Here is a 26,945-nt window from a genome sequence, read left to right as displayed (position 1 = left end):
AAACGTCAGAACTGCATTCCACACAAACATAAAAAAAGATTCCAGAAGGGCAAGTTGCTAGGTTGCAAGTTATGGTTCAGTGGGTGTATTCGCCCAAGAAGGCAATTACCCGAAGCTGCGCAGAACAGAAAATGCCCTTGAAAGCGGGTACACGTACAGCAAGTTTTTTGTTCACTCAAACCCAGAGTTCTATACAAAGCTGGTTTATTGTTAATGTGGGTCTGTGTGTACTTTCGTTTAAACTAGGACATGAATAACTGAGGTTAGACTGAATCTGCCAACAAATCTGAAATCGCAGTTTTTTATTTCATAAGATTGTTTTTGGTGTTGGTGGCTTCTATTTCTTTATGTTTAGGCCAAGTTCCCAAGTGTTTGGTGTGGATATGAACACAATGATTAGTGATGCACTGAAACAGCTATTTTTATATTCCGCCAACACCGAATATTCGGAATAATTTGGCAAATATACAGAAACTAATTTTGGTATCCCTAAACACAATAAATTTAAACAAAACATGTACTGCATTGGATCTAATCCTATCAGCATCCAGCCATTTATTGGCACCTAAAGAATAACCTTGATTTTCATCATTTCTGTGACAATAAACAAATGAAACAAACACATTCGTACAGTTTAAACAATGATTCTCACCTTTTCTAGACTTTGCATATCAGCATTGAATACAGCAAAAATGTTTCTATTAATATTTGCAAAAACCTTGTTTCGGCCGAATAAATTCGGCAAACCAAACTTTCGGTGCATCCTTAATAATGGTAACCATTACAAACTAGATGGTGTTACAACTTTTAAATATTTATTTTTGCAGGTTAATATGAAAAATGGATGATTCTGATCAACAAACTACAACAACTAGTAAAATTGTTCGTCCCACACCTCATTCTGTTGATTTTGCATCTAAAGATAATTTAAAGAGGAGATTTAAGGAAACTTCATCACAACCAGACATAGAGGAACAAACCCAGCATTTAAAAGAATCTCTCACATTGGAACCAGTGTATAATGTTTACATTAACAGGCGTTTTCCTGAAAAGACTTCAACAGATGGACCAACCACCCTTTCAAGGAATCCATTTATGAAAGTGGAGAAAACCAGTTTCAAACCAACTGCGGAAAAAAAATGTATTACTTATTATATAGACTATCAAAATATTAAATGTGCTGTATCAGTCTTATGTCTACGAACTGAATTCTTTTGGTTTGGCACTCTTAGGTGTAAATAAACCAGTCTTCTTAAAGAGTTCCTATCCCAGAGAATTCATTTCATAAACCATCAAAAACGCTTTGCCATCTATTAGTAGTTACATTATAACTCCTTGGAAAAAGTTTAATTTGGAAAATTTTTAGGGCTATCTAAAGATTTTAGTAAACAAAGGCCAATTTCAAATCAAAAGGATGCCAAGTCAAAAGGATACTTTCAGGTAAAAAAGCTATATTTGAAGATGATAAACATTTATAACGTCCTAGAACTATTATAAAAATAAATTTTGCTGATTTATTTCACTTTTTTAGGCATTTATGGTGAAAAGTAGTGATGCACCGAAAATGCAGTTTTTTATGCCATGTAAATTCAGCTGAAAAAACTTTGGTATCCATTAACAAAACATGTATATACTTGATGGAATGTACTCCTATCATCCACTCTTTTATCGGCACTTAAAGAATAACCCCGAATGTTATACCAACTGCAAAGTTGACTTTCATCATTTCTGTGACAATAAACAAATAAATCGAACACATTTATACAGTTCAAACAATGATTCTAACCTATACTAAACCTTGCATATCAGCAATGCATGCTGTAACATTTTCAGTTTTGGCATAATTTTGCTGGAATGTTCAGCCAAAATTGAATTGTAAAAATCATAGTTTTGTCCAAAACAAATTCGGTAAACCGAATTTTCGATGCATCCCTACTAAGAAGCACCATTGTCAAATTTTTTTTTCAAATGGGGTGGTTTTCACCTTGTAAACAAAATTTTTTGCTGATTTTGCATTGGGAATATACCACTACTTTCACTTCTACACAGCTACAATAGTTTATCTCCTAAATAGTCAATATATCATAGATAAAAATCCAAAATTTATTTTATGAAAGATTAAGAGAAATAATTTTGTTGCTACATAAAAGATTTTTGGACGAGACAGGGGCTTGTTACCCCAGGCATTCCGATATAAGATTATGTGTGTCACCTTTTTTCAGAAGCCTAAATCATCCAGCAACAAAACTATAAATTCAAAAGCAGCATTGAGCAACTTTTCTAACCTTACTGAGGAAGTTGATTTAAGTAACTGTGGACTAACTCTGAAGGATGTTACGGAGCTGTGTGAAAAGATTTTTCGATTACCAAAACCAGTAAGAATTATCTGTTTTTATTAAACATAATGTTTATTTTCAAGTGCAGAAAAACCTCCTGCAGGTGTCATTAAATCTTTACAGCTCTCTTACATTGAATCCAGTGAATGATGAAGTCTAATTAATTAACCTAAAAAACAAAAAAAATACCTCAGATTCTTATTTTTGACCAAATTGTCTGACATCCAACAGTTGGTTTATTTCTTACTTACAATATTTTTAAATCTTTTTCCTACCACACGGCCTTTACATCGCCACTAGTTTATGTTCCAAGCATTCTCGACTACCGTTGAAATTATTATTATCATGCAAGAACAACTGTAAAGCAAGATTGATAATAATAGATCTTTCTTGGCTATGAACAACCCTTTTTCATTGAGTAAAATTTATGTATTTTGCACTCCTGTGAGAGTTCCAGTTGTTCAATTTATGTCTCATCATAACTGAACAACGCAAAGAAGTGAATCAAAATTTCCAAACACACTGTTTACACAAAGAAGTGAGATAAAATATAACTGCTATGATTTGGTGTTTGGGGTTAAAAAACACACTGTTTACACTCTTCTCTAAGAACTTATTTTTTAGAATTCTGCCAAAAAAAAAATTGGTTTTTACATTTCTCTGCATCCCTTACTTCACTCCCCACTAATTATGCACAAAACGCATTATTTTCTGTTATTTTTCCTAGTGTTGTGGTTTATTCTTATTACTTTATTTTTATGATGGCAAAATCATCATACTGTCGCAACAACTGAATATTTCCAGTATACTTTTTAATGCATGTTAAACAAAGTCTATAACATATAATTTGGATATAGCAGAGGTATAAATAATTAGTGGTGATTTGTCACATTTTTTTGACTGCTGGTTTAAAGAAAAAAAATATTGGGTGCCATATGCCATGTCATTATATTTTGTATGTTGTACTAATTGTTTTAACTTTGATACTTTGGTTGTTCAGTTTTTTGTGTTTGTGAAATTTGAGTTTAATTGAATCACACCACCTTTCATTGTAATGAATTTTTACTTTCAGCTAAAAAAGCTCAACCTCTCCCACAACAATATTGGAGATAAAGGTGGATATGAACTGCGAAGGTGCATCCACAACATTGAAGAATTGGAGCTGGAAGGATGCAACCTAAAAGACTTTGATCTTTTTCATCTATCACATGGAATTGCAAAGTTGCCAAAACCTGTAAGTTCACTGTTTGTTGTGTGATTGTAATATAATCTAAATGTTCTTTATTTGCAGACTATGCTGCTTGTGTTTACTTCTAGTAATAAGTTCAGGCATGTATTATTTCAAAGCCTTGTAGATTACAAATACAATTTTTTCTTCCAGTTTCTTTCTTAGGAATTCAACCAATAGGAATGCTGGAATTTAATACATAATTTAATGAAAATCCACATTCCATCGATTTCTGTTCTTATTCTTAATAGCTTTAATGAAGAATTAACATAACATTTTTTGTTGCAAGGTTTTGTGCTGACAACCTCTTTTTATTTGTGAAAAGTTTGTTTTTTTATCAGGGATGACCAACCTTATGCTGCTCTTTTTGAGAATTCCCAGTTCTAGCTATAAGTGATGTGAATTTATTTTATAATTTTCTTCTGGAAATCGGTGAATTTTTTTTTTGTCATGACAAGGCATGTTTTTTTTTATTATCTAAGGGGTATAGTGTGTTGCTTATAGTGAGTTGGCAAACCCTGGTATATATTGTTAGAAAATTAAACCACAGTCCCAAGAATTTTTGCATTGGATAATAGGCAAGAGTCCAAAAAAAACATTCAATTCAAATGTTGAATAAAATGATTTTGTTTTTATTGATTACCTAGTTGGCATTTTACAGACTATTTATCTTTGTTGTTTTTTCTGGGCTCAACGTATCTGGAAAATACAAGGAATTTTTTATATTCTGTTCAGCTGTGTTTTTAACCTTTTCTGGTTGATGACATCCTTTTGTGTCCAACATAATATTTTGGTCTCTCTTTTAATCGTTTATTAAGAAAAAATACATATGTTTATGTGAGAATGGTTGCTGTATCTGTATGGACAACTTCTAAATATGTTATTGGTTGTTTAACAAACCTCTTCTCGACATTACATTAAAAAATCTTTGTCCTCTTCAATACCAACAACATAAAGTTGAATCACTGTCAAAATGTGAAATGATCAGTTTGGCCCTGTTTGTTTCAACGGATTCTCATTGTGACTAAACTCACTCCATTTAATTGGACAACCATTACACTACAACTGCCAAGCAATCTGATCATAGTGAAACTGGTTAAGTTTTTGTCGTGTGGTTTTCTGATAAAAGCACAGTGATGCCAAGTTTAAGAACAGGATTAAAAGACTTATTACCCTTATAGTAGCCAAGTAGTGTTTTAAGCTTTTGCATGACAAGGCAGAATCGCCCCACTGCACAGGTTTTACTTGTTCATCACAGCTATCATATTGAAGTCATTTGGTTTGCAGGAATTACATCAACCACCCTGTATTAATTACATATCTTTTACCATCCTTGATAATTGAATTTATTCTGCTTTGTTGTGCTTATATTGTTGGCTGTTATGAAAGCAGTGACTGTAACATCAAATTTAACTTGTAAATTTTGGACATCGCAGTTGGATTTCATGATTCCATAATTTTGAATATTGTCTGTACTAATGGTTATAGTAAATTTTATGTTATGGGTTCAGTGGATTTTCTGACAAAAGTTCTTCATTTAATCACCACACTGATCCATTATAACTTGGGCCACAACAGTTTTCTTTTTAGGATTTTTGCATAATCTTTTCGGATTTAAATTTTCTTTGTCCAGTATGCAGGACTAACGGTGTATTGAGTAGATTCTTTAAAATGTTCATCGTCTAAACACTAAATATATTTGTTTTTTATGTTATTTTTTAGTTCTCCGACATTTTAATTTGAAAAATCTAATGTAATATTTGTAACATATTTTTGGTTTTAGCTGAAAAAGCTCAACCTCTCGCACAACAATATTGGAGATTGCGGTTTATATGCACTGCCTAAGTGCATCCACAACATTGAAGAGTTGGAACTGGAAGGATGCAATCTAGCAGACTATGGTGTTGATGTTCTATTACGTGAAATTGCAAAGTTGTCAAAACCTGTAAGATAACTGTTTGTATTTTAATTGTATGATATTCTAAATGTTCATGCATGTATTATTTCAAAGCCTTTTAAAGAATTCACATAACTTTTTTTGTTGCAAGGTTTTGTGCTAAGAAGCTCGAAGATTGTTTATATATCAGGGGTGACCAACCTTATGCTTCTCATACACTATTATTTCCCCACTTTTCAGATGTGCCACAATTATCATGCCTTTGAATTTTAAGTTTAGATAAGATTATTTTATATTTTTTTTGTGAAAATCAGTGAATTTATTTTTTTGTCATGACAGGGCATGGTTTTTTATTATCTAAGGGGTATAGTGTGTTGTTTCTAGTGATACAATATGCCATAGGTTGGCTAACCCTGGTATATATTGTTAGAAAATTGAACAACAGTCCCAAAAATTTTTGCAGTGGGTAATAGGCAAGAGTCCAAAAAAAACATTCAATTCAAATGTTGAATAAAATTATTTTGTTTTTATTGATTACCTAGTTGGCATTTTACAAACTATTTACCTTTGTTGTTTTTTTCTGGGCTCATTGTATCTGGAAAATACAAGGAATTTTTCATTATCTGTTCAGCAGTGTTTTTAACCTTTTCTGGTTCATGACATCCTTTTGTGTGCAACATAATATTTTGGTCTCTCTTTTAGTCGTTTATTTAGAAAAAATACATATGTTTATGTGAGAATGGTTGCTGTAACTGTATGGACAACTTCTACATATGTTATTGGTTGTTTAACAAACCTCCTCTCGACATTACATTAAAAAATCTTTGTCCTCTTCAATACCAACAACATAAAGTTGAATCACTGTCAAAATGTGTAATGATCAGTTTGGCCTTGTTTGTTTCAACGGATTCTCATTGTGACTAAACTCACTCCATTTAATTGGACAACCATTACACTACAACTGCCAAGCAATCTGATCATAGTGAAACTGGTTAAGTTTTTGTCGTGTGGTTTTCTGATAAAACCACAGTGATGCCAAGTTTAAGAACAGGATTAAAAGACTTATTACCCTTAAAGTAGCCAAGTAGTGTTTTAAGCTTTTGCATGACAAGGCAGAATCACCCCACTGTGCAGGTTTTACTTGTTCATCACAGCTATCATATTGAAGTCATTTGGTTCGCAGTAATTCCATCATTCACCCTGTATTAATTACATATGTTTTACCATCCTTGATAATTGAATTTATTCTGCTTTGTTGTGCTTATATTGTTGGCTGTTATGAAAGCAGTGATGTAACATCAAATTTAACTTGTAAATTTTGGACATCGCAGTAGGATTTCATGATTCCATTTTTTTAATTATTGTCTGTACTAATGGTTATAGTACATTTGATGTTATGGGTTCAGTGGATTTTCTGACAAAAGTTCTTCATTTTATCACCACTGATCCATTATAACTTGTGCCACAACAGTTTTGTTTTTAGGTTTTTGCATAATCTTTTCGGATTTAATTTTTTTGTCCAGTATGTAGGACTAACGGTGTATTGAGTAGATTCTTTAAAATGTTCATTGTCTAAACACTAAATATATTTGTTTTTTATATTATTTTTTAGTTCTCCGACATTTTAATTTGAAAAATCTAATGTAATAATTGTAACATATTTTTGGTTTTAGCTGAAAAAGCTCAACCTCTCACACAGCAATATTGGACATTGGGATGGAGGTTCACTGACAAAGTGCATCCACAACATTGAAGAGTTGGAACTGGAAGGATGCGATCTAGCAGGCTTTGATGTTGATGATCTATTACATGAAATTGCAAAGTTGCCAAAACCTGTAAGATCACTGTTTGTATTTTAATTGTATGATATTCTAAATGTTCATGCATGTATTATTTCAAAGCCTTTTAAAGAATTCACATAACTTTTTTTGTTGCCAGGTTTTGTGCTAAGAAGCTCGAAGATTGTTTATATATCAGGGGTGACCAACCTTATGCTTCTCATACACTATTATTTCCCCACTTTTCAGATGTGCCACAATTATCATGCCTTTGAATTTTAAGTTTAGATAAGATTTGAAAAAAATGTCAGGATTCCCAGTTTTAGCTATAAGTGATATGTATTTATTTTATAATTTTCTTCTGGAAATCAGTGAATTTAATATTTTTGTCATGACGAGGCATGGTTTTTTATTATCTACGGGGTATAGTGTGTTCCTTGTAGTGATACAATATGCCATAGGTTGGCTATCCCTGGTATATATTATGAAAATTGAACCACAGTCGCAAAATATTTTTGCAGTTGGTAATAGGCAAGAGCCCAAAAGGAATATTCAATTCAAATGTTCCTCATGAGTAAAATTATTTAATTACAAATGGTTACCTAGTTGGCATTTTACAAACTATTAACTTTTGTGTTTTGTCTGGGCTCAGCGTATCTGGAAAATACAAAGAATTTTTCATTTTCTGTTCAGCATTGATTTTAACCTTCTCTAGTTCATGACATCCTTTTGTGTGCAACATACTAGTTTGGTCTCTCTTTTAGTCGTTTATTTAGAAAAAATACATATGTTTATGTGAGAATGGTTGCTGTATCTGTATGGCCAACTTCTAAATATGTTATTGGTTGTTTAACAAAGCTCTTCTCAACATTACATCAAAAAATCTTTGTCCTCTTCAATACCAACAACATAAAGTTGAATCACTGTCAAAATGTGTAATGATCAGTTTGGCCCTGTTTGTTTCAACGGATTCTCATTGTGACTAAACTCACTCCATTTAATTGGACAACCATTACACTACAACTGCCAAGCAATCTGATCATAGTGAAACTGGTTAAGTTTTTGTCGTGTGGTTTTCTGATAAAACCACAGTGATGCCAAGTTTAAGAACAGGATTAAAAGACTTATTACCCTTATAGTAGCCAAGTAGTGTTTTAAGCTTTTGCATGACAAGGCAGAATCACCCCACTGTGCAGGTTTTACTTGTTCATCACAGCTATCATATTGAAGTCATTTGGTTCGCAGTAATTCCATCATTCACCCTATATTAATTACATATCTTTTACCATCCTTGATAATTGAATTTATTCTGCTTTGTTGTGCTTATATTGTTGGCTGTTATGAAAGCAGTGACTGTAACATCAAATTTAACTTGTAAATTTTGGACATCGCAGTTGGATTTCATGATTCCATAATTTTGAATATTGTCTGTACTAATGGTTATAGTAAATTTTATGTTATGGGTTCAGTGGATTTTCTGACAAAAGTTCTTCATTTAATCACCACACTGATCCATTATAACTTGGGCCACAACAGTTTTCTTTTTAGGATTTTTGCATAATCTTTTCGGATTTAAATTTTTTTTGTCCAGTATGCAGGACTAACGGTGTATTGAGTAGATTCTTTAAAATGTTCATCGTCTAAACACTAAATATATTTGTTTTTTATGTTATTTTTTAGTTCTCCGACATTTTAATTTGAAAAATCTAATGTAATATTTGTAACATATTTTTGGTTTTAGCTGAAAAAGCTCAACCTCTCGCACAACAATATTGGACATTGGGGTGTAGGTTCACTGACAAAGTGCATCCACAACATTGAAGAGTTGGAACTGGAAGGATGTGACCTAGCAGGCTTTGATGTTGATGATCTATTACATGAAATTGCAAAGTTGCCAAAACCTGTAAGATCACTGTTTGTATTTTAATTGTATGATATTCTAAATGTTCATGCATGTATTATTTCAAAGCCTTTTAAAGAATTCACATAACTTTTTTTGTTGCAAGGTTTTGTGCTGACAAGCTCGAAGTTTGTTTATATATCAGGGGTGACCAACCTTATGCTTCTCATACACTATTATTTCCCCACTTTTCAGATGTGCCACAATTATCATGCCTTTGAATTTTAAGTTTAGATAAGATTTGAAAAAAATGTCAGGATTCCCAGTTTTAGCTATAAGTGATATGTATTTATTTTATAATTTTCTTCTGGAAATCAGTGAATTTAATATTTTTGTCATGACGAGGCATGGTTTTTTATTATCTACGGGGTATAGTGTGTTCCTTGTAGTGATACAATATGCCATAGGTTGGCTATCCCTGGTATATATTATGAAAATTGAACCACAGTCGCAACATATTTTTGCAGTTGGTAATAGGCAAGAGCCCAAAAGGAATATTCAATTCAAATGTTCCTCATGAGTAAAATTATTTAATTACAAATGGTTACCTAGTTGGCATTTTACAAACTATTAACTTTTGTGTTTTGTCTGGGCTCAACGTATCTGGAAAATACAAAAAATTTTTCATTTTCTGTTCAGCATTGATTTTAACCTTCTCTAGTTCATGACATCCTTTTGTGTGCAACATACTAGTTTGGTCTCTCTTTTAGTCGTTTATTTAGAAAAAATACATATGTTTATGTGAGAATGGTTGCTGTATCTGTATGGCCAACTTCTAAATATGTTATTGGTTGTTTAACAAACCTCTTCTTGACATTACATTAAAAAATCTTTGTCCTCTGCAATACCAACAACATAAAGTTGAATCACTGTCAAAATGTGTAATGATCAGTTTGGCCCTGTTTGTTTCAACGGATTCTCATTGTGACTAAACTCACTCCATTTAATTGGACAACCATTACACTACAACTGCCAAGCAATCTGATCATAGTGAAACTGGTTAAGTTTTTGTCGAGTTGTTTTCTGATAAAACCACAGTGATGCCAAGTTTAAGAACAGGATTAAAAGACTCATTACCCTTATAGTAGCCAAGTAGTGTTTTAAGCCTTTCATGACAAGGCAGAATCGCCCCACTGTGCAGGTTTTACTTGTTCATCACAGCTATCATATTGAAGTCATTTGGTTCGCAGTAATTACATCAACCACCCTGTATTAATTACATATTTTTTACCATCCTTGATAATTGAATTTATTCTGCTTTGTTGTGCTTATATTGTTGGCTGTTATGAAAGCAGTGACTGTAACATCAAATTTAACTTGTAAATTTTGGACATCGCAGTAGGATTTCATGATTCCATAATTTTAAATATTGTCTGTACTAATGGTTATAGTACATTTGATGTTATGGGTTCAGTGGATTTTCTGACAAAAGTTCTTCATTTTATCACCACTGATCCATTATAACTTGTGCCACAACAGTTTTGTTTTTAGGTTTTTGCATAATCTTTTCGGATTTAATTTTTTTGTCCAGTATGTAGGACTAACGGTGTATTGAGTAGATGCTTCAAAATGTTCATCGTCTAAACGCTAAATATATTTGTTTTATATGTTATTTTTTAGTTCTCCGACATTTTAATTTGAAAATCTAATGTAATAATTGTAACATATTTTTGGTTTTAGCTGAAAAAGCTCAACCTCTCGCACAACTATATTGGAGATTGGGGTTTAGATGCACTGACAAAGTGCATCCACAACATTGAAGAGTTGGAACTGGAAGGATGCAATCTAGCAGGCTTTTTTGTTGATTGTCTATTACATGAAATTGCAAAGTTGCCAAAACCTGTAAGATCACTGTTTGTATTTTAATTGTATTATATTCTATATGTTCATGCATGTATTATTTCAAAGCCTTTTAAGGAATTCACAGAACTTTTTTTGTTGCCAGGTTTTGTGCTGACAAGCTCAAAGTTTTTCTATATATCAGGGGTGACCAACCTTATGCTTCTCAGACACTATTATTTCCCCACTTTTCAGATGTGCCACAACTATCATGCCTTTGAATTTTAAGTTTAGATAAGATTTGAAAAAAATTTCAGGATTTCCAGTTTTAGCTAGTAGTGATATGTATTTATTTTATAATTTTCTTCTGGAAATCAGTGAATTTAATATTTTTGTCATGACGAGGCATGGTTTTTTATTATCTAAAGGGTATAGTGTGTTGCTTGTAGTGATACAATATGCCATAGGTTGGCTAACCCTGGTACATATTGCTAGAAAATTGAACCACAGTCCCAAAATATTTTTGCAGTGGGTAATAGGCAAGAGCCCAAAAGAAATATTCAATTCAAATGTTTCTCATGAGTAAAATTATTTAATCACAAATGGTTACCTAGTTGGCATTTTACAAACTATCTAACTTCTTTGTTTTGTCTGGGCTCAACGTATCTGGAAAATACAAAGAATTTTTCATTTTCTGTTGAGCAGTGTTTTTAACCTTCTCTAGTTCATGACATCCTTTTGTGTGCAACATGATATCTTGGTCTCTATTTTAATTGTTTATTTAGAAAAAAGATATATGTTAATGTGAAGATGGTTGCTGTAAGCCAACTTCTAAATATTTGGTTAGTTGTTTAACAAACCTCTTCTCCCCATTTCTGGAATTGAATACATGATTAAATTAGAGTCTACACTTTATCAAGTTTCTTGCTAATTTTTCATAACTTTAACAAAAAATTCACATATCTTTTTTCTTGCAAGTTGTTTTTCTCAAAGTTTGTTTATATATCAGGGGTGGCCAACGTTATGCTTCTCATGCACCAATTTTTCATCGAATGTTCTGCAACTATCATGCCTTTAAAATATTTGTTAGTTTTGAATTAGATTTGATAGTAGTATAGCAAAGAGCCTATTATATTGTTTGCTTTTATGAAAGCAGTGATTGCAACATCAAATTTTAACTTTAGGTTTTTGACATCAACTTGTAACATCAAACTTGCAGTAGCATTTCATGAGTCCACAATTTTGAATATTTTCCATACTAATGTTTATAGTACGTTTTATGTCATGGTTTCAGTGGATTTTATGAAAAAAAGCTTTTATTACATCTCCACACTGACCCATTATAACTTGGGCCAAAACAGTTTTCTTTTTAGAATGTTTGCATAATCTTTTTATGATATTTTATCGGTATGTAGGACTAACTTTGTAACGAGTAGACTGTTTAAAAAGATTTATTGCCAAAAAGTATAAAAACATTTTTATGTCATTTTTTTGGTTCTCTCACATTTTTATCACTGCTGATTGATGACATGGGCAAGTGGTGGGATACAAATGTTTTAATACCATTTATCTCACTCGCAGTATACCATATATTAACCGCGGGAATACAGTGCTCAAAGTAAATCAAAGGTCCACACATTCGGTTGTTAACAACAGATTCATTTAGGTCATTAAAACTTGTTGAATCCCACTACTGAAATGGGCCATTATGGGTGTCATAGAATTCTTATTCTATTGTGTGCTTCCATTTAATTTTGTATTGCCAGCATGTTTATTTTTTTGTTCCAACTTCCATACTTTGGTTGGACATTTTTGTAAAACGGGATTGTTTTTTTAATTTGTATCAAATAACCTAATGTGATAATTGCAAAGATTTTTTTGCCATCAGCTGAAGAAACTCAACCTCTCCCACAACAATATTGGAAATTTGGGTGGACATGCACTGGCACATTGCATCCACAACATTGATGAATTGGAGCTGAAAGGATGCAATCTAACTATTCAAGCTGTTAATGAACTATCAGACAAAGTGGCAATGTTGCCGGGAACTGTGGGCACTTACATGGAAAGTTTATTCGAACGTTTGTAAACCTTTTATATTTTTGAAGGTTTTGTCGAAGGAACATGGTCTTTCCAATAAACAACAGCATTCAGACATTTTGATATGTGAAAACACCCCATCGAAATCCATACCCACACAACATCAAAAACACTGTAAGAAAAATTGTTTTGTCACTTTTAAAAAAGTAAAGTATCATTGTTATTTCACATTTTGTAACTGCGATGCAAATACATGTAAACAGTCAACTGTCAACTGTTTGCGAAGTTGATGTCTTTTTGACTTAGTATACGAAGACTTAAACACATAATTGATTTTAAAAAATATTAGGTGATCAACTAAAGTCCTTGTTGGAAGGAAAGGTTCTACAAATTGCCCAGGAGCAGTCATCACTTTCACTTTTATTAAAATGTCCCATAACACCAGCCGAAGTTTCCTTGATTCACAACATGCATGCAAATTTGTTTAAGTTTCCATTTTCTCATAAAAGAGAAACAAAGTATGATACCATCCCTCCTACCAAGATGTATGTAAAAGCAAAGAGAAAAGCACTAAAGAAATCTATATTCAACAAGTTCATGTTTGACCAAGCAAAAACTGAAGAACATGCACAAAATCATGGAAATATGACTTTTGTTGTTGGCCAACAAGGAATTGGAAAAACAGCTTTAATAAAAACATTGACCACACATAACTTGTTTGAAAATGTGTCCTTTTTCTTTTATGTTGATGTCAGCAAAATTGATTTTAATGTGGAGATGACATTTCTTCAGTTTCTTCTTTGTACATTGTTGCCTGACCAAACATACACACCCGAAGAAAAAGCAGACATACTTGGAGTAATTAAAACTGATCCGGGTGTTCTTGTTGTTTTTGATGGAGTTGGAAAAGCAGTTGATCTTCTAAAAAAGGAAGTTGAATCCATTCCTTTATTGGATTCGAAGAACAAACCAGAAGTTTATCTAAGTCATTTGTTGGAAGGAAAGTTACTTCCAATTTCCAGAAAGATTTTTGCAATAACACCTGATCCATTCCACAAACTTTTACAGTTATACCAATCAAGATTTGTTGTTGAATTAGTAGGTTTGCTTCCCAGTTCACAAGAAGAACTTGAACAGCAAATATGTGGGGCAAGATATGAGTCAATATGGGGGATTTTAAAACAAAACCCTTCCTTGTTAGGATGCTGGCAAGTACCATGCAACAACATTTTGTTGCTTTACTGCTCAATGCATTATGGCAGTTATGTCAAAAATATGTCGCTTTCACCAATGCTTGCTGCAATTTTAGTCCAGAATTTGCAACTCCATTCTGATGAAGATACAGCCATCATGCTGTACAACTTGGCAGAACTTGCCTGGACAGGGATTGAAAATGAAAAGGAATACTTTTCTCTGGATGACTTGGGACATGCCAAACTTGATAAATGCACAGTTGACAAGTTTTTGGGAGAACATGAAGATTATGATTCACGTCAACATTGGCGATTCTCACATGATATTTGGCAAAAGTTTTTTGCTGCTTTATATATGATGATAATCATGCCTTTAGATGAGTTTGAAAACAAATACTCAAAACTTGCAACCAGTAGATGGAATTACTTCACCAGGCTGTGCTTTGGATTTTGTAATGATAAATTGTTAGGTGACATCCAGTGTTTGGAATCAACCACTTTCAGAATTAATTTTAAAGATTTTCATGCAAAAAAGTTGCTACTTACTGAACTTTTTCAATCATGCCTCAAAGAACCAAACCAAGAAACTATAAAGGAAGTTTGTTGCTGGGCCCATGATGCAAATGTTGCAGAAATCACAACATCTCTTTCCTCATCACTTCCCAGTGTGTTAGATCTCAGTTACTCATCACTTCCCAGTGTGTTAGATCTCAGTTACTCATCACTTTCCAGTGTGTTAGATCTCAATTACTCATCACTTTCCGTCTGTGACCTAGACAATCTGGCCTATGTGCTGCAGTATAGAGCTAACCCGGTAAGTGTTTGGGCATTTAGTCCAAAATCATGTTTATTTTCTGTATTTACACAAAAAATTGTTGCACAGAAGTAAAGTTGAGTGTAATTTTAGGTGGGGAAATTGAATCTCAATGGCAACAACCTGGGTGACAGTGGTGCAAAAGTTTTAGCAACCTGCATGAATATGTTTGACATCCTTGAACTAGAGAGTTGTGGCTTAACATCAAAAGGGGCCAGTTTCATTTCCTCAGCAGTTATGAAAAGATTTTATTTGGTAATTTTAGAAAATATTTTATGATCATAATAAAAGCCATTGGGCACATCTAATATTAATCTGTGGTATTTTTTCAAGCTATTTATAAGTGTTGTATGAGCTTGGACAAGACAATGCAAACTTGTTGCTTTTGTGGTTTACAGTTTAACCTATATGATAGAAGTAAAATTGTGGTTTTTGAATTTAGATGAACTGTATTAATCTTGCACACAATGATATTGGCGATGATGGAGCAAAGTATATAGCTGATTCCCTATATAACATTGAAAAGTATGAACAAGTTGGCCTTGCAGTGAACACATGGAAAGTTTCTAATGTTGGAAAAAATATTATTGAACAACAGATCAAAAAACTCCAACACAGGGTAAGTCCTAGTGCACAAATATTGCAATAAGTTTCTTGAACATGATGGTTTAGATCAGGGATCTCAAACACGAGGCCTGAGGGCTCTGTGTGAGGCCCGTGAAACAGGTTAAAGTTGATGATCACATACGTCGCTTTTTGCTAAACCAATAAAATTACCCTTGATACAGTTGTTGTAAAAGCTGTAATACTATTTAGTGGAAAGCATAAACAATTGCTGTTGTTTCGTCACTGAATGCCATTGTTTCCTTAATTGGCTTTCAAAGAAGCACAGCTGATTTGTTTAATTTGCTATACCTCTGTTCTTACCACCATTTTGGTGCGAATCAAGAAGACACTGATAACTGAACCCTATCAAATGAATTCTGCATTTGTGAATTCATACAATGCATAACGAAATATTTTATGGTAACTTTTAATTGACGAAACTTTCATGGCAAACCTGATTTTTTGCTTTTCACATCTGTATACTGTTTTTTTTTTGCTGACAGATGTGCAATATCAGATCAGGTCAATGCATACTGGCTGTTTTTTTTTCATTTTCACTGCATGTTAATCATGTAAGTTTCATGTGAACAACAATCAAGCATTTAACACGCAAATATGGTAATGCAGTATCTTTAATGAGAGTAAAAAGAATCTGTTTATTGCAGAATAAAGCAAATATGAAAAGAACACCATAACACAAGTTTATGTTGTCTAAAGAGCTCATTTGGTCTCAAAATTACTTTTTAATTATTCAACATTAGGTTGCTATGAAACTATTCCATCCACTCTTTTTGAACACTAATTTTTATGGATTAGGACAGCTTTTCCTAAAAAATGACTCTGTAGAGACAGACAATTAATATAAGTAAACATACAATTTTCACTTAAACTCTAACCAAATGCTTACAGAATGGTGTTGTTGCTTAACCCTATATATCACAAGAAAATTCAGTCTTTTATTTCTTTTTGCAATTAAAAAAGACAATGTTGAAGTTGGTTTTCTAGTGAAATCATCATTTGGGCATTATATCTGCCAAAGTAAACTTACATTGCTTTTTTTATAATCAAGGATATATAATGGTTCAAAAAACTATACTATGGTAATCTATTTGCCAACAACTTATATCTGCTTGCTTATATCAGAAGTATTGATTGTTAATTTAGTGATGTGTCTGCACTTACAGCCTGTCAGTCTGGAACCAGCTTAATTTAGGCTGACCCAAACCCCCATACAAATTCGCCGTTTTTGTACATCTTATTTTAAAATGACATAACCCCGTTATAAGCTAACTTGAGCATCAAGTCAACTTGGCCATGTAAACAGGGTTATTGCAATTATTTTAACGAATGCATGATGAATTCAGATTTTTTTGTATTCACATTTTAAGGATGGCAGTGTATCAATCGAACATGTTTCTTCAATTATTGAACCAACCGGTGGCACACTTTCCATTCTTGGTTGTATCATTGAATTTCCTAATGGCTCCCTAGACAAACCTACACTGATCCAACTTACTGCTTGTTATGGAAAAAATCCGGTCAGCCATTTTTGTTAGCACTGTTTGATGTGTTTGTAATTAGTAATTTTGTCCTTGCAGATGTTGATTTCACCCATGTTGAAATGTCAGCCAAGCCACACAAAGTTTAACAAGGACATTTTGATAACTTTGCCAACCTGCTACTATTCAAAAACCCCTGAAAAAATTATGGTAAAATTTTGAAATATATAACCTCCTTGGTAAAGAAGTATGTTATCTTTGGGGGCATGAAAAAGAGTAAATATGATTTCAGAAAAACTATGAAATACTGAATTGCATTTCAGATTAAGCAAAGTAAAAATGGTTTGGAATGGAAATTAGTTGACACCATACCCCACCAACAGCAGAGAAGTCACCAGTTTGCTGTGTCACATTTTTCATGGCAAGACATGTTTCTCATGAGAACTTAACTTAGTACACTTTATAGGCAAACTGGTAACCTTATATGCATATATTCAGGTTTGGAATGTTTGGGAATTTTAAAAGAAAAATTATGTTTGTCTACTTGCTGATGCCATACAAATATTTAAATCAAAAACCAAAGTCTCGGGCTTTAGTTTTTGAACTTAGTGAACATAAAAGGGAACACAAAAATGATATGGAAATGCTTCTGGAAGATTCAGTGAAAATCAAGTAACTAATACATGTTCGGCTTTTAGCATTTACATAAAGCCCTTTTATTTGCTGTCAGGTCAAAATATAAAAACATATCATTAGCAATCTCCACATGTCCACCTGGGGTCAAATGTCTCCCAGAATCTCAATCAATAGAAGACATTTTTCAATTACGGTGCAAGCAAAAGCAATATGTCCTTGAACAAAGTGATGAAGAACATGAACCGATTCTGTGCCCTTTAACAAAATTTCAGTTTCAAGCTGATATTACATGGGAAACAAAAAAGATATATGAGGAGTCGTTTGTGAAAAATATTTTTGTATGTGGTGTAAATATAATTGCGAACATGTTGCATCAAGTTTAAGCATATGTGTTATTTTTATAGGATGAAGAGAAGGAACCACAGCCCACGATTAGTAAGTTGATTGAAACACATACATTTCTTGATAACTTGTACTTCTGTGGTAAAAATCTTTCATACATGAAGGCCTGTATTGTGGCTTTGAGTTTTTGGTGTATGTTAAACATTCATTAAAAGCACATACAAGTAAACAAGACCTGCAATAAGTATTTGAATTGGGAGTTCTGATTTTTGAACTGAACACAACTTTTGTTAGTTGGTAGCCGAAAAAGTTTTTTTTTTTCTAACATTTTGCATTGGTGTATATTTTATGAGCAAGTAGCAAATAACATCTGATGAAACTAAATCAGTATTTCTTGCAAAATACAGAAAATTCATTTGAAAATTGTCCCATTTCCACTGTCAACACAGCAGGTCGTGATGTGACAAAAACTGTATCCGATCCTTTAACAGGTGCAAACCTTTGTCAATAAAATTTAAAGTAAAATCATTTTCCACCGCTTTGAATGGAAAGGCCATTTTCTGTTAGTTTTGTAATTGATTTGACACTAATAAAAAACAATATTTGTTTACCAACAGGCTCTACAAGTTAAGCTTTTGTTTTATCTTCTGCACTTGGAGACCAACGATAGTGCAATGACAATTCTATCAAAGAAACTATGCTTTTAATACAGTTTGTTTTTATCGCCCTCAGAATTTTCTTCTTACTCTTTTTGTTACCTGGTGTACACACTGATGAAACTTTTTGTTTGCTTTGTTTTGCCTTTAAGGTTGTCTTACTTTTGCAGAACGTACTGTTTATACTTTACATGCAATTTTTTTTCCAAGCTTTCCTACTGTTGGGATATATAACCAAGTGCCTTGTTTATGTTGCAGAATATTTCATTGTGAACATGTTGTTTTAGTTTCACATCAGTAAACTTTTATGCACCAAGTTATGCAAGTATTCATGAGTTATCTGTATTTTTTATGCAATTTGTCTAAAATGTACTGTCATTTTATAATCTATATCTTCACAGATAGTTTTTTTTAAAGTTTATTGTCACCTTGTAGTCTTTCCAATAACATGTTATTGTTTTTTTTAACCAAGTATGGTTTTCCTGATCCCTCGTCGCCGTCGGTGTTTAATTTGTCTTCGCAATTTGTGTTGATTTTTGGATGACGAAAATCAATTGAATTTATACTGTTTTTGTTGGGTTTAAAACTAATTTGTTATGTGTGTATATAGCACATACCTATATGTTTTATTGGTTTGGCAACCATATGGCTTTTCAATAAAAAAATGTTTGCTTTGCTTAGTAAATTCCTTGGCAAGTTACATTTCTGAAAAAGCAAATGTTTTCACTTGTAAGTTGCAATGGCAATAATAAAAAAAATGTCCTATTTATTCATAATACACCGACGTCTATCACGTGAAAAAAAACACTGCCGTATTAACTTTTTGAAAACAAATTGCCGAGCAACTTAAAACTGCAACGATGGAAGCTGTAGGCGAACTCAATTTTTACGGCAAATATTTCCCCGGATCAAAATACACGGCTTCCTGCTACCTACAATACTCTCAGTCGTTCCTTCCGATTAAAATATGCGTATTCTGTTGAGCCTTGTGAATCCAAACAGTTATTACGTTACAAGGTTTGCGTCTATAAGTACAGAATGTAATCATATTGAATGTTCCAAGCACTATACTGCAAACACAGGCAGCCCAGAGCCGAAGAAGCAATTTACGGTATAGCATGAACAGGCACTTACCAGTCCCAATGTTAACACAGGGTTTGCTTAACACACACACGCAATTGAACATATTGCAGAACTCAACGGCTGTAGCTTGGTAGCTACAAAATCGTTACAAAAACGTACTGATTGTGCAACCTTTTAATCGAAATCAAAACGACAAAGAAAATAACAAGACTTACGGGTGGATATGATTAACTCCAAAAGCAATCTACAAAAAATGAATTGCATTCGTGTTAATTGCAGTCACTAATGTCGCCATAAATAACCAGTTAACGATATGAAGTCGATGCTAACAGTCCCCCCACGGCGGAAGATGCTTTCCGGGTAGTTGTCAGCTACTGCACGTACGTCATTTACACGCACGAGGCGATTGTTTCGTTTCAAACGTCTGCATGGAACAAACATTTATTCTCAAATGCGATGGAGATGGTAGTATCCAATTGCTTACGTTGTGGTCTGAAATCGTACGCGAACAAACAATAGTTAAAATTCCCTACGCCTAATTTACAATTAACTCCATACATTTTAATAAAACTTGTCAGGTTATAACTTCTCGCGTGAAGAATAGCTTGAGTTTTTTTTTGCATTCAAACAATTTACAATTATTTACCGCCAATTCATGTTGCGCAAGGATGACACACACATATATAACAATGATGACAGAAACATGTGGATAATATGCAAATAAAGATAGCTTTGAGTATTGTCATACGTCAAGGTCTTCAGACCTGGAGTAAAAATCAAACTTGTCTCTAGCATGGGCAGAATTGGCATTGTAACGGTTCACGAGGTATTTACGGCTACATTAGGAGAGGAATTTGTATGTGAAATATGACTTTCGGCTTGGCCGTATCCGCGAATCTCCCACAATGCATTTTGTTGACACGCAGTCTTCACAGAGTGCTACATGCAATCTGCGGTCTGAAAAAAACGAGTCGCTCATTAAAACCTGCTAGTAGCCTACTGTTGAACTTGCAGGCAATCACTGCGTATATTCACGAACTAAATTTTCTTGATTTGGCTCTCTTTTAAGAAGACTGACTTTTGTACTAAAAAAAAACGGCCGTACAACGCCATATTAATCGCTTCAACGCCATCAAAGATGGTCTCAACAGAGATTGGGGGTTCTTGAGTCATTATCAACACGACGATGCCGCAGGAACGATGCCGCAACACGACGACGCCAACTAACGGCAGTTTATCGTTTCACATGCAGTGCCCTTTTTTGACCATCTTGCGCTTGCTTGTTGTATCGCATTGTGTTTATTTACACCTGATGAAGCGAGAGGTACTCGCGAAAGCTAGTGTGCATTTTTGAATACAAAAGTCAGTCTTCTTAAAAGAGTGCCAAATCAAGAGAATTCAGTTCGTAGACATTTAAGACTGATACGGCACGTTAAATAATTTGCGTATATTTAATTTACCTACAGCCCAAACCCTGGTATTCTGTCCAGCAAACAAGTCTTTTTGGACGTTTGATAGCTTGCGAGTGGGGGGTAATTGTGCCTAGCGACAACAGTCGTGCGCTACTCTTCGAGCCTCGCGTCTGGATGAAAACAGTTGTACATGGCCCTGTGATTTCTCACTGAAAACACGATTTACCTTATTTTTCTATTGACAAGTTGAATCATTATTATACCGTATCCATGTAAAGAAAGTTGAAAAAAATGGCAGTTTATTAATCAGAATTGTTCTTCTGGCACTCAAGTTTCCAGTGTTTATTTGAAACCGACGTTTCGTGATGCAATATTGCAAACATAACCCTGAGGAAGTCTCGTCGGATGGCAGACGAAACGTCAGTTTCAAATAAACACTAGAAACTTGAGTGCCAGAAGAACAATTCTGATTAATAAGTATGCCTGGCAGCAAAAATGGCAGTATGGCAGTTTATATTTCTACGTAAGCTCATGCCAAAATTTGAAAAAAGCCAAAACTTAAAAGTCATACGTGACGTAGGTTAATCCGCGATATCATGCTTCAACAATCCAAAACAACCTCTAAACAAGAAGCAAGGTGACGTTACAGTTCGTGGGTATACGTCATCGGCAGACCGCTCCGCCCCTCTTTGGCGTCACCGACAGGCGTCTCGCCTAGTTTTTGTTCGAGTCCCTGCCAAGTTCGGTCGGAGTAAAATTGTGCTGCGAAAAAATATTTAATTAATTGTCAACCATTGTTTGCAAATTTGTAAACCAGGGAAGGTGGGGAAAATCTTTTAGACAAATATAATGGCCCATATAACTTCTCTGTATTTGCTAATGAATTTCCAAGCAGTCATATGGGCTATATTGTTTATGAATCTGTCATTTAACAAAATCTGTAACCATAACATTCAACAAAGGAGTGACAGGCACGGATTTTGAACTCAGAGGTTATGGCCTGTTATTTCGACCACAACAGGGTAGAATGCAATACAGGTTGTGACGTTAGCAATATATTAAAAACAAATACATCAGATCATTTTACAGTAGAAGCGTTGCATGCTCTCGTATACCATTGCAGGATTTCCGCACTACGAAGGCCTTCAATTGGCGTTCTCAGCTATCGTATATCAATCAAAGGACATAATGACATTGCAGCCAAGCTGGATTAAAGTCACTTCGGTACGAGCATGTTACTGACCTTTATTATTGTTTGAAGCAAAATGGCAACCGAGCACTGTATAGAAAAGGTGGGGGAGTGCTGTTTGTTGAAAAGTAAACTTCACGCGAATGTCGCTTAGCAGATGACAACACAGACTTGCGAGTTGATCTAACCACTAACTTTTACCTGATGAAAAAGGATGGAATACACTAAGAGCCTTTTCCCTTATCGTGTCCACTTGTCTGTCATCCGATGAGGTTTCCGGTATTTCCACGGAAGTCGACCTTAATTTTCCGGAAACTAGCGACAAGAAGTCTCGTGCGTCAACGTTGCTTTCGTCAGGACATGCCACCATCACAAATATATCAATCTATAACAAGTAGGTTATTGAAAAATACTGGCTACATGTCAGCAAGCTAAGGTTTTGGTAGGGGTTCTTAAAGTGGGGAGTATGCCCAATGGTGGTACAGTGGCAAAACGGTGAGGTGGGTTTAGGTTTAAGACACAATAAAATAATCTCTTGGTTTTCCTTTAATTATCATACTGTTTAGCTTTAGGTTAACTAAGAATACAAAACATGTAAGTAGCAAGCAGCAGTAAACATATTCTAGTGTGGGGTGGTCAAAATGTTTGAAATTGACAAGTTTTACTTTTAATAAGTAAGTTTGATTGTGGCTTCTTTGGCATTCAACAATTTTTAACCTGGTATCAAAGATTTAGTATGTGTTGTTATTTTTTGGGGTTACAGTTCAAATTACAACCACAAAAGCCTTCAATGAATTACAATCACATATGATTTAAACATGGGCGTCCACAGAAAAACATTTGGGGGAGCGGGAAATGACTTTTTCCATGTGCCGTCAAACCATTACCTTAATAAGTATTTGTTACTTTTTCAGAGCCAAATTTTCCCATTTTTCCCTTTTCCCCCTCCAGATATCAGTGGTTTTAAACAAGATCTAATACATCACAATATCAGCACAAGACATGTCAAAATATCTTACTCACTTCAGGAAAGTTGGCAAGTTTTTGTGGGTTAAGTTTTCCGACAACGAAGGTGTACGTTTTCTTGCCAGATTTCTTTAGTATTTCTTTGAGGTGTTTGATGATCTCTCGAAACCCAGCCATGCCCATCGCACCGACAAGAATCCCAACAGTTTGTGAATCTTTCATTTTCTCTGTGATGAAATAACGCTTCATCAAAAACCTGGAATGTATAAAAAATTTTCATTTTTAGTAACTATACACAGGTTTCATGATAAATCACCCAAACCACAAAGCATTTTATTGACTTGAAGCCAAGGACAAATCATTAACACCTACAATTAAATTACTAATGTGTAAATGCCATTTGTTATAAAGATACTAACTATTTTTACAACATCAGATGTCCTGGTACCCAGGGCTATATACCAGAAGTATACTAACACATAATTTTGTTACTTTTACACAAGAACTGAAAAAAAAACTATGCGGTAACTGTCATGAACCTTAAAAAATTGAAATTCATCTTAAAAAGGGTTTTTGGAAACTTAAAAGTACACAAAAAGCGCCAAGCCAAATCTGTGTCATTGATAAAATATCCACACATTACTTGTTGGTTGTGGTGGAGAGCGTGTTGCATTCAAGTGAATTGGGATTGTAGACAAAACCCTGGCAATTTGGATGTTGAAGTTGGAAGTTGCGCAACATTTCACTCTTTTCACTTCCGACAAAGAAGAGTGAATATTCATCGACACCAAAACCTTCCTTCAATGAGATTTTGAATGATTGAAACTCGAAGACCTATGGAGTACAAAGTAAAATTTCAATCTAAAATTTGAAAGGTAAACCAACAGAAAGCCAGAGGCACAAAATAGGCTTCATTTCCTTTTAAGTACACCTTTAATATTGCATCTTTTATGTTGCTTTTTTTGTTGGTGATTTATACTTCTAACCAAAGGATGATACTAAATAACCATTACTGATTGGTCAGTTGTTTCTTGTGTTGACTTTGAGGGATTTTTGATAGCACATGTACAATCAGGACAGGAGTTTGTACAAAAATCCTCATCAATTTTGTCAGATGGTGAGGTGGACTTTGGTGGTTGAGGAATCTTCAACTTTGCTGTGCACAAATTGGTGTATTCTGTGCTCAGTTTGCTAAACAATTCTTCTGTAATGAAAACAAAGCAAAGCAATTGACAAATTTTCAATGTAAAATCAATATTACGGCTGTTACAGTCCACATAGTGACGTAGCTACAATAATTATTAATGCAACTACAATAACTAAATGTTAGTGGTTTACTTTTTGTCCATTTTATTCTCATTAAATACCAGATCCATTAAGGAAGATAAAAAAATACTGAAATTATGACAAATTGTGTGGCATATCAAGTTGTTTGGGGCTACTAGCATCAAAAACAAAAGCGATAACAAATTGTACATAGCTCACCTAATGACTTGAGATATGACACAGCAGAAAGTAAAATTACTTTGACAAAACACTTTGAGAATGCATCAGCCACATGATCCACATTAAGATTGCCTCTCCCAAATACATACAAGGTTGGAGTTTTTGTGTTGGCCAACACAGAAGCTTTGCCATAGTGGATTATGAGGTCACTGTTAATATGCTGAGCTGCCACTTCATCAACATCATAACTATAAAAAATTGGTGATTTGTATATGTTACCAATCATACCATTATAACCACTGCTTTTCCCGTGCTGCTATTGTCGTTATATGAAAGCTATGTTGCAAAAAGACATGTTCTCATAGCATGAAGTTGTGTGATTTTCCTTTAATTTCTAACATATTCCAGTTAGTTTATTGCAATACTACCCTTCGATATCATAGCATTTGTCTCATTTTAAGTGGTTCAATTTTTTGCAAGCATAAATAAAAAAAACATATTTTTGTGAAATAGTTGAAATAATGTGCATAATATTACAGTGTTTCAAATATGGAAACAAAGTAAAATACTTGCAACGTCAATACATCCCCATTATTATGCTTTTGCAGCATCTCCTAGCATGTAACCCATTACCTTCCATATGAAGTATCAGCCAGTACGTAAACATCAGCATCTGTATTGTCTTGTAGTTGTGTGGCAACTTTTGCAGCATCTCCTAACATGTAGTCAGGAAACTGAAGGGCAACTTTCAAACATTCGTTTTCCTGCAAAACATGTGTATAAAATGCAAGAGATTGTTAATACGAAAAGAATTTACAGCTGATTATAACAGGGTTTGATCGAATCTAAAGAAGAATTAGAATACTAAAATATGATTAGGTGAGAGAAAACTTCCAAAAGTCTTTGTTAAAAAATTTTTAACAAAAAATCTCAACAGTGCCTTCATACCAGACTGGAAAAATGTCACGCTAAATCCTCAGTGCACTTTAGTGAAAATTTACCAATAATCCATGCAATATTAATTAGCTAATGTATTAACATACGGAAAAACGTTGCGATTGTCTGCACAATTAACGTTTGCTGAAACAAAATCCTCCGTGCAAAAACAAAAATTCCAATCTGGCCTTCATCAGAAAAGACAAAAAGTTTTTTTTTTGATTGAAAATACTTATGCTATTTTAAATCACCACCATGCTTGACAGTACCTAATGAGACAGCACCTTAATGCAATAAAAGGTTCCTCTAAATACAACAGGTTGGGAAAGTTTGGGTATTCAGTGAGTTAGGGTTGGTGGTCAGGGTTTGGATTAGGATAAGGGATAGTGATGTCTTTCTGTATATTTTAATTAAGATGAACTCTCTGTGTGACAAAATTTTCAATTTCAGTAGTTGCTCGGAGACAATACTTTATGGTTTATGCGTCAGTGCGTTCCACAAGTTGCAGTTTCACAATCAAACCTTGATATATTTTGCGCAGCGTGAAATCTCATACATTTCCCACAAAGACGTTGCAAGTGGTGCGGCTTCATCTACTTCTACACCACGGGAAAGTACTTCAACGTCGTTTGAACTAAAAGCCGAAGTCATCTTCCACTTTTTTGTGTGCACAATCGTTGCGAAGTTTGAGACCATTCTGACATGCATTTTTGTATGGGTACTTTCCCTATTTCACATTAAAAATAATTATTGCTTTGATAAAAATGCAATCATTGAAACTTTGCCCAGCGAACATTTCTGTTTTTTTTATCTACTCTTTATTAAATCTAACAACACCAAATGATGTTGTAAATAAAAGTTGCATCAAATACCTAGGCCCGTGTTGTATTTGCACAGTCACAAGCAAATATATCTGTATCGTGTTAACCCAGGTCTAGCTACCAGGATGATTTTGTCAGTGCGCATTTATTCCTAATATTTATTGATGATTTACATCGAATGTTATTGCGCAAAATAACAGTAAACTGAAAGCTGCAATATTGTTTGCATTCGCATCTCCATTTAATAGCGGAGAAGCGTTTTGTTATTTTGACCGAGTTCCATTAATCGCATAAAGTAACAACTAATATTGATGATGCAATCGCGACAAACGTCAGAACTGCATTCCACCCACATAAAAAACATAAAAAAAGATTCCAGAAGGGCAAG

General features: G+C 34.0%; 2 protein-coding genes across 5 annotated transcripts; one reads left to right on the top strand and one right to left on the bottom strand.

The window, feature by feature from the left end:
- Positions 1-164: 164 nt before the first annotated feature.
- On the top strand, positions 165-19,373 carry LOC145916483 (uncharacterized). The gene is made up of 22 exons (XM_083002809.1): positions 165-262; positions 828-1,141; positions 1,367-1,440; positions 2,223-2,375; positions 3,409-3,570; positions 5,348-5,509; positions 7,135-7,296; positions 8,981-9,142; positions 10,820-10,981; positions 12,807-12,968; positions 13,027-13,132; positions 13,308-14,965; positions 15,059-15,220; positions 15,408-15,584; positions 16,960-17,109; positions 17,170-17,280; positions 17,394-17,491; positions 17,569-17,742; positions 17,801-18,044; positions 18,111-18,141; positions 18,456-18,539; positions 18,666-19,373. Exons 2-22 carry the CDS (start codon positions 841-843, stop codon positions 18,677-18,679), a joined length of 4,509 nt encoding a protein of 1,502 aa, XP_082858935.1. The 5' UTR covers positions 165-262; positions 828-840; the 3' UTR covers positions 18,680-19,373.
- A 578-nt stretch (positions 19,374-19,951) lies between these two features.
- Positions 19,952-26,413, bottom strand: LOC145903969 (2-(3-amino-3-carboxypropyl)histidine synthase subunit 2-like). 4 transcript variants are annotated; one of them, XM_082992171.1, is made up of 10 exons: positions 26,259-26,413; positions 25,434-25,564; positions 24,840-25,048; positions 24,368-24,558; positions 23,998-24,188; positions 23,412-23,610; positions 22,590-22,773; positions 21,771-21,961; positions 21,248-21,408; positions 19,952-20,744 (listed from the first exon to the last, which is right to left on the bottom strand). In XM_082992171.1, exons 1-8 carry the CDS (start codon positions 26,385-26,387, stop codon positions 21,843-21,845), a joined length of 1,353 nt encoding a protein of 450 aa, XP_082848297.1. In that variant the 5' UTR covers positions 26,388-26,413; the 3' UTR covers positions 19,952-20,744; positions 21,248-21,408; positions 21,771-21,842. The 4 variants fall into 4 exon arrangements, with proteins under 4 accessions (XP_082848297.1, XP_082848319.1, XP_082848311.1 ...); XM_082992193.1 differs by having other exon boundaries at positions 21,252-21,408; XM_082992185.1 differs by having other exon boundaries at positions 21,248-21,369.
- Positions 26,414-26,945: the final 532 nt, after the last annotated feature.

The sequence above is a fragment of the Ascidia mentula genome, chromosome 1, assembly GCF_947561715.1.
Source record: "Ascidia mentula chromosome 1, kaAscMent1.1, whole genome shotgun sequence".
In the NCBI taxonomy this organism is placed as follows: domain Eukaryota; kingdom Metazoa; phylum Chordata; class Ascidiacea; order Phlebobranchia; family Ascidiidae; genus Ascidia; species Ascidia mentula.
The sequence above is the reverse complement of the archived record's forward strand: the minus strand, read 5'-3'. Positions and strand labels throughout refer to the sequence as shown.

Excerpts from the sequence above, each read along its gene's own strand:
- LOC145916483 (XM_083002809.1), top strand. The coding sequence starts at position 841 with ATGGATGATTCTGATCAACAAACTACAACAACTAGTAAAATTGTTCGT. Across the intron at positions 17,492-17,568 it reads GCTGTGTCACATTTTTCATG|GTTTGGAATGTTTGGGAATT; the intron begins GCAAGACATGTT and ends GCATATATTCAG. Across the intron at positions 18,045-18,110 it reads CGTTTGTGAAAAATATTTTT|GATGAAGAGAAGGAACCACA; the intron begins GTATGTGGTGTA and ends TTATTTTTATAG.
- LOC145903969 (XM_082992171.1), bottom strand. The coding sequence starts at position 26,387 with ATGACTTCGGCTTTTAGTTCAAACGACGTTGAAGTACTTTCCCGTGGT. Across the intron at positions 22,774-23,411 it reads AACTTGCCAACTTTCCTGAA|ATTGATATATTTGTGATGGT; the intron begins GTGAGTAAGATA and ends TACTTGTTATAG. Across the intron at positions 21,962-22,589 it reads ATTCCATCCTTTTTCATCAG|CACAATTTTACTCCGACCGA; the intron begins GTAAAAGTTAGT and ends ATTTTTTCGCAG.